Source organism: Solenopsis invicta, chromosome 16 (assembly GCF_016802725.1).
Source record: "Solenopsis invicta isolate M01_SB chromosome 16, UNIL_Sinv_3.0, whole genome shotgun sequence".
NCBI lineage: Eukaryota > Metazoa > Arthropoda > Insecta > Hymenoptera > Formicidae > Solenopsis > Solenopsis invicta.
This window is the reverse complement of record NC_052679.1, coordinates 15,662,088-15,677,299: the sequence shown is the minus strand read 5'-3', so window position 1 is coordinate 15,677,299 and position 15,212 is coordinate 15,662,088. Positions and strand designations below refer to the sequence as shown.

Genomic DNA, 15,212 nt, shown 5'->3' with positions numbered 1-15,212 from the left:
GATAAGCGGCGTTCCACCGGGAAAATGAGCGCGAAATTAATGCGTCCCCAACGGTGATGGTGGTGGTGGTGGAATCGAGAGAGCGCGAGTTTGAAGTCGAACGACAACGGGGTGAGGCGGTGCGGCGCGCGTATACGTGCGGATGCGCGCGAGGCGAGGCTCCCGGCTCGGCTCCGCGAGCGCCCGCGCGTACGGCACGGGCCGCGCTCGCTCGCAGTAGTACCGCGGCGATCCTCGGGTAAGGAGCATCCGTCGTTGTCTGCCCATCGTTGTCGCGCATCGGTGTCCCCGTGCCGTGGCGAAAAGGGGGATTCGCGGCGGATGAGGAGGCCGCGCGCCCGTCGTGAAACGTGAGAACCTCTCCCGCTCTCCGTGACCAAATTCGTGCGCGTCGCCGTCGCCGTCGTCGCGGCGCCTCCTCGGCCGAGAGGCCGAATCCGCGCCTCCTGCTGAGCGATCGCAGCCCAGTACGGAAAAGAAGTAATCTCGTCGCACCTGTATCGCTCGGCGCTCACCCTCCTCCTCCCTGCCGCGCGTTTTGCGATTCGCAATACGAAATTGTAATCTTAGCCCGCGATGTCTGTGTGATACGTACGTGTGCGAGGTGTTTCCCCGAGTATTCCTGTCCACTTTGGTCGTCCCCCATCCGCGCCAGCTCGGAGGAAAAAGGGTAGACGGAGGGTGGGAGCGAGACGTTGAAGGTGCAGTCGGAAAGGTAAAAACGGCTGAGAACAGTTATATATACATGCGTTGCAAAACTCGACAATTATGCGATTATCGATCTCTCGATAATGTCATCTCTCTCTCTCTCTCTCTCTCTCGGATGATGCACAGTTTTTACGCGTTGCAAAACTCGCGGTACCGACTTCTCGATAACGTGAACGACAGCAATTTCATCCTGGCGCAGGATGGTTTTCGGAGAAAACATTTCTGAAAATGTCATGTGATACTCGTAATCGCCCCTGCGACTTGTGCCTTTTAGAATTTGGAATCGCCAAGTGTAAAACCCTGACAGCACAAAATTATCGTGTGAATATTCCAGAATATATCAGACCCTTACTCTTCCAACTCTCTCAAGTTCGAGGTTCATTTGAGTGTTAATTCTTTCAGACACTAGTTGGGGGTATTTTTCGTAAGGGGATATCGTACGTATATTCGTACGATATTCGTTCGATATCACGCGCCGTTAGGGAAGTGCGAGGCCAAGCCTAGATCCTTTGTGTGCCCAATCATGAAACAGCGGATCTCGCGTTTCATTGCCAGCTGTAAAGCATATCGATCTCTCGCCTTCGGACCTTCGAATTCCGTCGGCTCTCCCGTAGGAAGGCATTCTCGCGAGGTGTGCCTTTGAAAAACACGCTGATCAGTTTGCGGGCAGCGCAGACGGACGAAGGTTGATTTGCGCTAAAAACTAATTTGTTTTCTGGGAACACTCGCGCGCGTTTTCTCTCTTTCGCGCGAATAAACTCGGGTCCTTTGACCGACTGTTCGACTCAACGTCGGGCTGGTAAACAGGAGGTCGGATGAGGCGCTCTTTTCACGAAAGAGTTCCGCGCGCCGGTGCATCGCCAGCGATCGCCACTGCACTTCCGTGTCTGAGGCGCGCGGTTTTCTACTTTTTCTCATCTCGTCGAGAGCTCTCGTTGACAGAGAACGTCGCGCGCTCCGTTTTATTGCGCGATTTTCTCTTCGCAAAACCTTATATTTATTCCAGTTTACGCACGCAATGATAAAAAAAATATCAAAGCCTCCTTTCTTGATATAATACATGAACGTTGAAAATTAATTAACTCGCTGTGATTGCAACTAAACATCTGATATTGTGCAATACGCACAAATTCGTGCCCTGTTTGCATTCTATTTATACCTTTGCGTTCTTTAATCCTTTTTTATGCCGTTTGAAAGATATCAAGATGTTTTAATATCGTCACCGCGTATCATTTTTATTGACCTGTCGCTAATGACTGGCAATGACATTTGATACGTGCCGCGTCTCCGATGCGAGCTCCGGCACTGTGTAACCCGAGTTACAATACATTCGTAAGTTAAGGTTATTATTACGCAGTAACTATTACGTACTCGCACGATGCGCAGCTCAGATTTTGGCGAGGGGAGATTCCATTAACCACGGTTCGGAACCCTAAATCCAACGCACTCCGCACACAGTATAACATGGTTCCGTCTCAGATTCCTCGTGTGGCTATTAATTCTCCGAAGTTAATTACTCGAGGCGTGTCGTATATATGAAACTTAGTTTTCGCAGAGTTATATGAATAATTCTGCCCAATAAATAACACGCCAAATCTCATTGGGGCTACAAAGAAAAGCGTGACGAGACTGATATATGTGGAGATGAGAAAATATTAGGTGGGTGCAAAAGTTTTGATGGGTTTTCAATAAATATTGCACATGTAATCAACGTTTTTTATTGCATGATTGATACATATTAATATGTTATATATCACAAAAAAAGCAATTTTGTGATATATCACATTATCAATTATAAAAGAAATTGGCTAAATTTAAGTCATGATTTTTTTTTAATAAACGTGAAAAAAAGGTTCATGTAATAACGATGCATGAATTTCAAAGAGAAACAAATAGCCTAAAAACATTTATCATTTATCTGGAAAAAATGCTGTGTCAATTCCAACCTTCGAAAGATGATTCGCTAAATTTGAATGAGGTGCTTTCAACCTTAAAGACAAATCACGGACGGTCTTCTGATATTGACAACGTGTGTAATTTAGTGGATACACACACGGATTTCGACAGAAGCTGATAAACGTTGACGGATTGATCGCTTTTCGGGATTAAAAAAAAATTGTTGGTTACAACATCCATTAAAAACTTTTGCACTCACCCGATACCCTGAACATCATAGAATATTGCAGCAACATACAGCAATGTTGCAGCAACATTTTCCAATATTGCTGTAAATCGTTAAAGTATTCTATACTGTATGGGTACTATGATTGCGTTAATTAAGAGTTAAAATAAACGATTAATGAGCGTTACTTTCAAATGTGTTCTCGAAGAGTCTTGCGCTAAGAATGACAATGCGCTCCAAACTATTCCCGGCCTTGCATATTCATGCACAAAGCCTTTCTTTTCGGACAATATTCCCGGGCTTTTCATTATTTACGTGCCAGCAAGTAATCAGATTTGCGACAACTTGTTGCTTACCGGAAAGCGCGCGCGGAAAGGTGAAGTTCGAAGACACCGGGGCGGAGATTCGCGCTAACAGACCGACGAGAAAGATACAAGGGAAAAGAGGGAGAGAAATCAGCCCCCGCGGCCATTAAATTAATCAACCATCCGACCCGGGAAAACTAGTGGCAGGCCCTCCCAAGTCTAAAACTCTTCGTCATCCGCGATCGTTTATACACCGCTGTCGCATTTTCCTCGATCGTCGTCGCTTCTACTTGCCGACGACGCGACTGAACAGGGTCGTTAAAAAACGAACCCAGATCCCGCAATATGACCGAACGAGAACGCGGAGCCCGGAGTGTGTCGGCTCGCAAGCGGGAAACATATTTCGTTGCGCCTCGTGTGAGTTACTCCGCTAGCTCCGGTAATGAAATATAATGAATTGCAAAGCAAAAAGGAATTTTCAGTTACCGCAGCTGCATGGTCGCGCGAGGGTGACTTGCGGGGACTCGCGCTCCGCGAAGTTAAATAATATTCCACGGTCCGCACTCTCCCGGTCGCAAGAACCTCTCCCCGGCGAAACTACTTCCAGCTCTGCGTTCCCCGAAGTGTGTTTCCGCCGTCGCGTCGAGTGCCACTCTCGGAGCGAACTATAATTACAGATTTTTACGCAACGCCTCAGTGACGCGAGCCGCGAATTGAGGACGGTCTCCAGTGAGATGTTTGTCGCACGTTTTTACACGCCAAAAAAATAATACAGGAAAGATCCTAAGGTTCCATTTTTACGCGATGCATCTTGGTGAAAAATAGAATGAAATCGGATAGGCATATTATTCTGTGCAAGAGACGAAGGAAGATTAAAAAATGTTGAGGTGTCCGTTTCCACATTACAGAAAAATTAAGCTCTCTTCCCGTAATTTAACAATTCTCCGTAGAAATCAAATGATTTTACAATATAAGTCGAGATTCTACTATTAAAACTTAGAGAATTGAACATTTCCTGCAATCATTAAAAAGTTGAACGTATTAGAGAACGAAATTAAAATAAGTGTTTTAATGAGCATATTTCTATATCCAAACACAAGAGAAACTTATTATTATCAATCTTAAATGATTATATTGAAATTAATTTTGTAAAACGAAAACCTCTTGTTTTTTTCGTAATATTAAAATTTAATTGTAACTATTAAATACTAAGATATTCATAACGTACTCTTTTAATCGAGATCAGTGCATCATTCACTGAAAAATGGTGAACAACTTGTAATTTCAGTGGTGTATTTAGAACTATATCAATCAGTGATATATGCACTGCTTTTCAGTGATAGCACACTGATTCCAATCAACGAGAGTACCTTCCTTTTAAGCAAAATCACTGACAGACAGTAAATAATCACTGATTATCACAGTTACAAGTATAGCACTGTAAATCACTGATTCAGATTTAGAAAGTAAGTTATTTTAAATAAATATTATAAAAATTAATATTAAAAAGGCGAATTTTACATTACTAGATTAGAGTTTATACTTTGATATCTTTAGGATTTTTTAAAAAACGTCATGTATTTATCAAGATATTTTTTGTATTTACTTTAAACCAGTATTAAGAACAAGTATTTAGGACTTTAGAGACAAGTATTTTAGATTGTCCAAATATCGATCAATTTAAATGCTTTACAAGTTTTTATTATTTTAAAATAATTTAAAAATTGTTTGTGTATTAATAAAAACATTTTATATTTCATATTTCAGTTAATTATATAATCAACTGAAGTATGAATTAGATCATTTTGTACATCATTTTGTAGATTGTAAATCCTTGGAAAAATTCAACAATCTTGATTCTGCACCGTCATGTCCATGTTATTGAGAGCTTACATGAATTTTTGCATTTTGTATGAATAGATAAAAAAGGTTTCTAATAATAGGAACTATTGATATCACAGCAAGATGGATAATGCAAAATGCATTGAATCGTGTCTTTCTGGAATCCGGTTTCTCACAATTGCACAGCGCATTGTGATCAATACCGGATCGGGAAGATATACTGAATAATGCTGTATATCAAAAGTTCCGTAGTTATTTCGTTGTACTGGCGTAGAGGGAAATGCTCAGCGGTGGATTTGAAGTTCGCGAAAAGTTTCGCGCTAGGGATATAAATATTTTCCGTGTGCTTTTCATTAACTGTTCGTTTACTTTTTAGTCCGTCGTCAGAAAGGCCAGCGGCGAGATACGGAACGCTCATCTTAAAAACGGAAATCTTGTGTTCACAGAGAGAAGCTTTTCCAAGCGTTAATGCCGTAAATAAGCAATATTTTCGCAAGCGATACTTCTGAGCATACAATTCTTAATGCTTACGCCTCAAAGATATATATACAAAATTTATCTCTCACCGACTTATAATTAGATATATCATATTTATACGCAGTGAAAAAATAAAACGTCCCAGAAAGTCCACTCGAAATTTTAAGTTAAAATAACACTTCTTTTAAGTTATTAAGTTAAAATAAGAGTTATTTTAATTTAACTTTTGAGTTATTTTAACTTGAAATCTAGAGTGGACTTTCCGGGACATACAAAAGTGTTAAATTAGCACTTTATTTTTTACAGTGTACAATATCTCGTACTGGTAATCTCAACACGAAGTTCGACGAGAAAATTTTTTGCTGTCGAATGTCTTACACATAAATATATTTTTCAAGATGGCATAATGTTTGTGTAAATATTATAGTACATTGTGCACATAAAATAATACGAGCCACTTTGCAGAATCGATATTAAGCAGAAATCTTTTATAAATTATTGAATAACGCGACGACCCATCAATTCGCCCTGGAACGGTTCCAGCGACGAGCGATTTTTCTTGGAGCCGAGTGGTCAGCCAAAAAAATCCGGTCGGAAACGTCACCGACGGCTCGAAATCTCGACGACTCGCGGCACGAGTGGCGTCGACCGATTGGAAGCGATTCGGATGCAATTTGAATTTTGAACGCGCGCGGATCTGCATACGTAAACACGCGAGGAGCGCACATGCGCCACACTCGCATGGCCCGCGGGATATGCAATCTTGCGTATCAATGCAATTTTGCATAATCATCCTGGAAGAGAGACAACCGAGCGGTTTCCGACCTTTGATCAAGTAGATTACGGCGTTTTAAAGCACCGTGAGATTTATGCGACTCGCGAGGGGCATACGTATGCGAGAGCGCGGTCGGTGGCGGCTTTTACCGCCGGACACTTTTCCCAGTCGTTTCCGTGGATAAGATGATAATTGAGGAACGTTCGACCTCTCCCTTTCCACCATCAAGTATAATGGATTCACTTAGGAAAGAAATCGGCGCGCGCTTCTACGTTACGCGCAACGAGCGGTGGGCGTAACGTAACGGCGCGGCTTCACCGAGCGTCACATTTTACGCGACACTTTATCAGCCCGCGCGATAATACCGCGTTATCCTTTTGATTGGGTTCATGTAAAAGAACCCCGGAATCAACCTTCCTCCCTTTCCTCCCCTCCTATACTGAGCTCTCGGCGCCACCTGAATTATTCAGCAGTTACGCAGGGAAACGCGCGGCGCGTCTCCTCTCTTTCGTCGACATGTCTGAGGATCATTCTTGTTTACCACGCCGAAACCGGGTTACTGCCGTGGAACTGCTTAACAATACAATTCGCAAACGGTGCGCACTCGCCTCTCTGGACTGTCGTCCTGAATTATCATATGTGTCTAATTCATTGCATGCCCCACGGACACACATGCATTCATTATCACAATCGAGATTGACTTTCAGGAGTTCATTTCTAATGGACCCTTCCTGCGATGAAGTAAAAGTTCATTTCTCTTCGAGGATTTTGTGAAAGCAGTAAAATATTAAGGGTGTTTTGGCTGTACAATGCCAGCTAAAAGTTGATAACATTTAAAAGTTGTATAAGCTTCTTAAATTATTCTTATTTTTTTTAACGAACGACAATTTTGGACGTGAATTTTGACTCTGAAATCAACTGCAAAGAACAAAACAATGAATAATTTGACATGTAATCGCTTATGCAGTGTGACTATATTTTTCTGCAGTTTAAGTAAATAACTTTTAAATGAGTATAAGTGGAATTTAAAATAAACTTTTATAAATATTTATTAGACTTTCAGTAGCAAAAAATTGAAATTTTTAAAGTTACTTTTCTAAATTTGCAAATCGGGTAATTGTTCCAAATTAATACAGCTTTAAGATTATAATTGACATGCTTATTTTATAGATTTTTAGATGTATAATAAACATGTTTTTCTTCATTATTCAACTAAACTTAATAAGTGTACACAAAATCAAAGCAACGAGAGCTCGAAAACTGTTCGCTTATTTAAATATAATGAAAGAAATAAAAATATAAGGTTTGAATCTATTACTGCCCAGTCAATGTGCCGAATCCCTCTTCTTCCGCATGTAATAGGTTTCTCTATTTAGAGCCACAAATTTACTTACAATTATATAAATATATGAGAGGCTTAATTTGACATTAAAATTTTTAATGTTTTCATATTTTTTAATTCTAATACTACAATTGTAAAAGAAAACAATAATTGGGGTAGTTACCCCAAATACTATATAAGCGCAATTTTATTATATACGAATCAAGAGCACATGAGAATCAAATAACGTTTAAATCAATAAGACAATTGCTCAAATGATTGCAAGACACGTGTAATGATTTGACGCCTATAGTCCTGATGTTAAAACAAGGTGTTTTCCCAGCAGCGGAAATACCAGATGATTGCTCGGTCCCAGGACATGATGAATTGTTACCCCACTTTATTCTATTTCAGTCCATCCCCCGATAAGAGATAAGCTTTATATTTTCCTCGGACGGTATCGTGTGGTAGTAACGGTAGAAATTACTACCAGAGTAGCTGCACTTGTAGGTCGTTCTGCAACTTTATCTTTCCTTGACGTTTCCTTGTACGGAGCACTTTAGAGAAGTTTCACGTTTCTTTTAATATTTTGTTGGAAACACGCTCGGAGAAACTGTCGAGAATAATGTCCGTGTGCGCGCGAGCGCGCTCGCATGTCGAATTTTTCATCGTACGCGTCTCGGGAGCGGCCCAAAGACGCAGCGGACACGTGTCGCACAGCTTGGCGTGCATCAGCCTAGTTAACTAACGTTCGATTTTTTATCTCCTACATTTTTGTTTTTAATCTCTTTTTTCCCGCAGATGTCCCGTGGCACGTGGCACCGGTGGTCGGTGCTCTTGCTGCTCCTGCTCGCCACGAGATTCCTCTCCGTGCACAGCCAATGCGGATCGTACGCCCAGGACCGGCAGGAGAAGCAGGACAAGCAGGACAAGCTGGCGCTTTACAAGGTCATGCTGAGGACCTATTGGTCGAGGGCGCGATTCCCGCGACATTATCCAGAGTGGAAGCCTCCGGCGCAGTTCGGCAAGCTGATCGGTGAGTAGCACCTATGCAGCTTGCGTTTTGTGGGAAACGGATACACGACAAGTTTCGACCCTAAAGAATGCGCCGTTCACCGTAGCATAATTGCCCAATGGGACAATTTTCATGATTTTTATATGCGTTTCTCGCGATTGTATTTCCAAGCATTTTATCACCGAGAGGCTACTCTGTTTTATTTGCCTTGAGAAAAATTTCCATAGTACATAGCGATGAATAAAACATCGAAGAATCTGCGATTATTATTCGAGGATTTAATGCCGCAGTCTCGGCTGCAGCGGTGGGTAAAAGCCCTAAGTAATTTGTGTAACTGGCGTCTGAAAGGACTCTACGAGCGATTCTACGTGCCAAACAGTTTTTCTAGAATAGTTACCGTCCAATTCAAAAGCTGGACGTCTCATTTGCGACGCATTCGAGTCCGACTCGCATTTCGAATGAAAATTGAAATGTAAAACGGCACGTCGAAAATACTTCGCTCTTTGCATACGTATCAAATGCAATTTTAATCGAACGTGGCGTCATGAAAATTAGATTAAATCGTTCCCAGTGCGGTCCGAATCTTCATCGATAGAAAAGAGCGAGATTTTTCTGATTATTTCGAATCTACACGCGATCATCCGCAGGCGAGCGGCGTCACCTTAATGAGATCTCTCTCTCTCTCTCTCTCTCTCTCTCTCTCTCTGTCTATCTCTCGCTGACATTCACGTTCCACCGATTCCCCGGTGAATGGCGATCTCTCGCGCGTCACCGCCGAAACTTTAATTCGATCAAATCCCTCCAGGTCTCGCGGCGTGATTCCGATCACGGCGAATACTTATTTCTTCCGGCAGCGGTTTGCGGACCGGTCGCACGGTTCGGGCAACGTCAGCTCCGAGTCTTATTCCCCGGGTTTATTCTCTTTCGACCTCCTTTCCGCGGTAGCGCAAAGGCGACGGAGGATGAAACGATAATTGGAGAAGTTGGGAATTATCGCATGACGCCGCTGGCGTTTGCAGTCGTCTGTGACGCCGCGCCTGACGCGAATTTCAAATGTCGTCGCTTGTGCATGGATACCTTCAAAGTGGCTGCAGAACGCGATACCCTGTACACGAGGTGTCCCGCGGGAACGGGATTCGACTTTTGTTTCAACAAACTCTTCGACTATTTTGGGATATCCATTATCAGACTTTACACTGAGACCGTAATACAATCGTATGTCAAACGATAACTTTTGTTCACTGTTACACCTGATCAGGATATCTGATCTTAGCCGCTCCCCTGGCTGGGCGACACCCTGTAGACATGCACGAACAGGTGTCGTAAGTCTTGGTCGGTCCATAAATCCCTCGTATCCCCTCTCGCTAGCAGTTACTCTCTATAGTTTCGCGCTTTCGGTTGGCGCCTGTGGTCGCGACCCTTCGTTCTCGCCTCGTCTAACCGACCCACCTTCTCCCACCTCGACTGGCACACCAGCCATCCCTTTCTTCCGTCGTGAAGTCGAATAAATCCCGCCGTTAGACCTGATCCGGCCGTTTCGCCGAATGCACGAGCGTTCCGCGAGAAACCTCAAATTCGAATTAGAAAGCCGCGCGCGCGCCGCCGAAATTCAATTTCCAGACTCCAGTGGAGAAACCGCGGTCGGCGGGCACGATATGAGGAGAATCCGGAGAACTGCGGTTCCCTACCTCGGTCGCATTTTGTTCTTCCTGTTGTTCTCCGAATCCTTTTCCTACGCCGACAATAATGTTCTACGACTCGAATTACTTCCTGAAATATTTTGTTCGAACATGACGCGAAGCTAATAACGATTGCACTTCCTTGTGTGCGAGTGAAGGAGAAACGTTTCACTCCGATAACAATTGTAACATCATGAATTATTATATTGCTATAACTGATAATTGTATGATCGGAAATGCGATGGATTACCTTTCTTTCGAAACTTGATTCCCTTCGAAATTTTGTACTTTGTGATTACCTTTTTTCGTTTAACTGATAAACTACTTAACGTATTTATATTTATCTACTCTCTAAATCTGAATGAGTGAAATCTTATTGATCTACAGTGCTATATTTGTAACTGTGATCATCAGTTATTTACTACTTCAGTAATTTTGCTTAAGAAGGGAATACTCTTCTTGATCAGAATCAATGTATTATCACTGAAAGATAATGCTTATATTACTGATTGATGTAGTTACAAGTATACTACTGAAATCAGGCTGTTCACTTTCTTTCAATAAATAATACACTGAATCCGATTTAGAAAGAAGTTAAACTGCAATCGCAAAATATGTCAACGTTTATTTCGACGATGAATTTAATAACTGAGACGTGGTGGCCTAGATAAGTCAATTTTACAAAAATGTAATTTTACAAGACAAGAAGGGGCGTAATACCAGAAGTCGAAGAAAAATACCTGTATAGGTTGGTGCCGGAGAAAAAGATCGAATGCCGATTAAATAAAAAAAATCGAGAGAGAGGCATGAGATTTTTTTTACGCGATACGAAAGGGCCACGTCAAGTGGGCTCGAAACAGAACGGAACGGAACAAAAGCGGCGACAAAACGTAATCGAAAATCCTTTACGCCGCGCCGTCCCGGGGAGAAATCGCGGGCGCGGGAAAAACGAGGCTCGAGAGGGGTGGGTTCGGGTCAGAGGGATCAGAGAATGGTAGCAGGTTTCTCTCCGCATTCCGCAGGACCTCCACGAAAGACCTCTCCGTGGATATATCCTGCGTGCACACGGACGAGCGAACACGTTCGATCGTTAACGGCCGACTAATGGAATGGAATTCGCATCGCTTCGTCCTCTCGCCGTATATACACCCCCACCGTCGTTTCCGCCATTCCTTCAGCCCGAATCGTAAAACTGTTGCCGCCCGTTGCTTTCCCCTTCGTGGCTTCGGTCGATTTAATTCGATTTTTTTCCTCCACCCTCCTACCGCCGCTGCTCTTCTTCTCGGCCTCGGTATTTTCCTTTCATCTCCACCCCCTTTTTATCTCTTGTTCCTGAACTCCGGATTTAAGTGGAGGCGCACGCAACCACGCGCGCGATCATGTTTTTTTAAAGCGTTATCGACTCTAGATACACGATATACCGTACATTTTTTTTGTTGTACTTTACAACGCGTAAGTATAAAGATAAATCTCGCTCGGACGGAAATAGAGAGAAAAATATAGAATTCTTCAACTGATTATATTTTTATAAGATAAAGTTAAAATAACGACATTTTATCAATATCTTCTTTCTTACACAAAGTACATCTGCTGGAAGATACCTTTGAAATAATTTGAATTATTAATGATTGAATAATTAATGACGAATCAAATAATTTTAACCCAAAAGAGGATTTGCGCATACCTCTGAAAAAAAAATTGTATGTTTAAAGAAATCATGTTTATTAAATCGGGAATCGAGTATAAACGCATTGAAAAACAGTCGTAAGTAAACCGGGTCGGAATAGATACGCATTTTGCTCGGTTACAAGCTCGCAACTTGCCCATGCAACATATTCACGAGGAACAAAGAGACGCGCTGTTACCGCGCGCGTATCTGCAAGGCAAACACGATAATAATAGCGTCGCTAATGCACGGCAGACGCTACGCTAATGGCGAGCAAATATCTTTTTTCAGCAGTAAAGCAAATTACATCAGTTAACAAGGAAAATCTTGTAAATCTTTGCGCGGCTTGCGGAAACGTGAAACATTTTTTGGAAGGTATAAAACAAATCTCGCGACACTCTTCAAACGTTCTGACGAATCGAATTTTCAGTTCAATTTATGTTTAATAATGTCAAGATCGTCGACATTTGACTTTGTTAAAATATTCAAGGAAAGATCGATGAAAATTATATTTCACGTGGATGCAGATTCGCTTATTATCTGCACACGTGCACCGTTAAATATTAAAGAATCAATTTGAAATTCGAATTCTTTCAGTTAAACGTTTTGGTATTTTTAACTTCTCTGTGTGTTAAATTTATTATTTTAACACAAAATATTTAGTTAAAATAAAACTACCTCTAAACTATCTATTTCTATCATTAAATTGCTTAAATTTCAAACTAAGTAGTGTCCGTATTTTTACGTGTGCACCTAGTAAATATTAAATTAAATTTAATATTAAGTTAAATTTAACATTTTTATTTCAATTTAAATTGACGACATTATAGTAGGAGCTACGGCAACCTACAAAATTAAAAATTGAATAGAATTCAAATTGAATAGAATTCGACGCCAACGAATTTAACAATCTGGATATAGCAACTCTTTCGTTATAATAATACACACGGTGTCGTATACATATTGACGCAATAATCCCGTGACGATGAATTATTCCCCCGACAAAAAACGCCGATCGATATTCGGATTTTTATTTCGCACGAGTGGATTATTACGGCCATACGTTTTCCATAATATGTTTTCCCACGTCGCTTTTATTCAGCGGCGATGATACACGTCGAAAGTTCGGGCTGTTCGTGGGGAGAGGGATTGTCCCACAGCCATCGGCAAGCCAAAAGGCACTTCGGAGTATGCGAAAGTTTGCCTATTTCCCAGTATGCTAGTAGACCCCATAACAGCGACAGGAAAGAATGATTTCCCTCGTCACACCGACGACGCGACGGTTCGTAGGAATACCGATAACGGAGCCGCGGAATAAACATCGTTTAAGATACTTTGTGTACTATTTCGTGGACGCGTTTTGAGGTGTATTCAGGCGCGCGGTTACTCCATCCATCTTTAAACCCCTCGGCGGAATCTCTTTGGACGTTTGAATGTCCTCTCTCCCGCGGCGTGAATCATCCAGCGCGCATAGGGCGGCCCAAAAATATCTTCGGTGAGCGCCGGCTTGCGACGTGAATGCGCCTAAATACGCTAGGATAGATTCACTGACGGCCACTAACTTCGATAAACAATCACTTTCGTTCGCAAGCCGTCAAAAGAATCAAGATGCGTTTTACGCCTTTATCTTTGAGAAGAAACGCGTGACATCGATGATGCGTTGTCTACTGTAAAACTGTGTAACGTCGAGAAAAAAAAAAATACAAAAGTAATTTGATAAGTAAACACAAGAAACATATCTAAACAAATCTAGCGAGTGACTGTTGATTGGAACCGCTGCCGTCGACTTTGGAGAGCGTGGTTTTGATGCTCTCGTACAATCACCACGCAAGTCCCGCGGAGCTCTGATCGTGAGCGATCGCGACTACGAGCGCAGTAGGGTGTCCAATATAACTTTGTGCGCAACGTACACAATATACCGTAGATTTCTCGGCAAGTTCCCGCGTTTAGACACCGCCGACAGAATGTCTTGGAACTTCGCCGGAGGTGAGGCAGACTTCGCCAGACGCGGAACGCGGCCACGTACAGCGCGGAGTAAGATCGCGTGTAGAATCACCATGAACGGTGCGTATACACAACTTGTACGTGCGCACTCATGCAACTACGCTAATCCCGCCGAACTTTCGAAATATATGTTCGCCTCCCTGCCTCCAAAGCATATTTTCCCTTCTTTATTAGATTCCGGTCCCGCTTTCGCTGGGATCCCCGACCCGGCGACGTGGCAGAGAGCCAAGGAATGAACGGCACCGGATCTCAACGATAATTCTAGTGGCGTCTGAATGCTAATTACGTAAAATTGTTGTCGCAAAGACGCGAGACGCACGTGTGATCATCGATCGGCTGAAGCGTGATTTATAAGAAGCGGAATCAGATGGGGGAGCCGCGGGGAGACATTTACGCGATGTCAACTTCCTCTTTTGCGGACGAGCCAAGAGACGGCCGTTTCTAATTATTCTACAGCCGAGACACCCGCGTCGCGAACGCGCGCGCGCACCCCGTTCTCGTTTGTATTTTCTTTTTTCTTTCTTTTTTTATTTATAGCCAGTTTGGTGCAAGCGAGAGACACGGGGGGAGGGAGTCGACTGGACTGCGAGCGAGGTAAGCGCGTAGAGCGGAGATCCAGAAAAAGTGAGGAGGATGGAACGAGGCGAAAGAGGAAAGGAGAGAGAGAAAGAGAGCGCGGAGAAAAGGGATGGGAAGACGGGCGGGGTAGCGCGCGAAGAGGAGTATTTTTAGCCCGGACCGGAGAGAGAAGCCGGAGCACGAGCTCGTTTTGCTCCCGTTTCTCTTTTCCCGTATACACACCAGCTGCACCCATATTGACGGTGAAAAGCAGAAGAAACGAAACGAACGGAGGGGTAATGGGGAGAGGGGGAGGGGGGGGGAGAAGCGAGGATGAGAGTACCATTGTGTTGACGGATTTGTTAAAATTGAAATCTCAGCATGAAGGAGGATACAAACGCACTGTGACTGCAACGCACTGACTCTCTCGCCGCGCAAAAAGATTATATAATATGCATTTTATCCTCCCCTCTCTTCCCCCATTCCCGAGTTAAATGTACCGACGGATTGAGCATATTCCGGAACGACCAACGTAACGACGTTACGCAATCATCCGGCATCCTTAACTCTGATGTTTCAGCCCTCCTTGCGGTTCGTTACTCGATGCTTCGAAAGGAAACCGGAAGCACTCGGCGCGTCTCGGTTAGCAACGAAAGAGGCTTACAGAAGTAATTTTTAGTCTGTCCAATCGTGGACCACTTCCTGTTTGTCTGATCTCTGGTGTTTAGTCTTCTTTCACG

The 15,212-nt window shown here is 43.0% G+C and overlaps 1 protein-coding gene across 1 annotated transcript in view; it reads left to right on the top strand.

Moving 5' to 3' along the window:
* Positions 1–204: 204 nt before the first annotated feature.
* The window catches only part of LOC105199317, a 176,289-nt gene continuing 161,281 nt past the window's right edge, over positions 205–15,212 (top strand). The window contains exons 1-2 of the mRNA XM_011166348.3: positions 205–715; positions 8,352–8,586. Of these exons, the coding sequence (XP_011164650.1) occupies positions 8,352–8,586 (235 nt within the window). The 5' untranslated portion in view covers positions 205–715. The remainder of the gene's footprint in view (positions 716–8,351; positions 8,587–15,212) is intronic.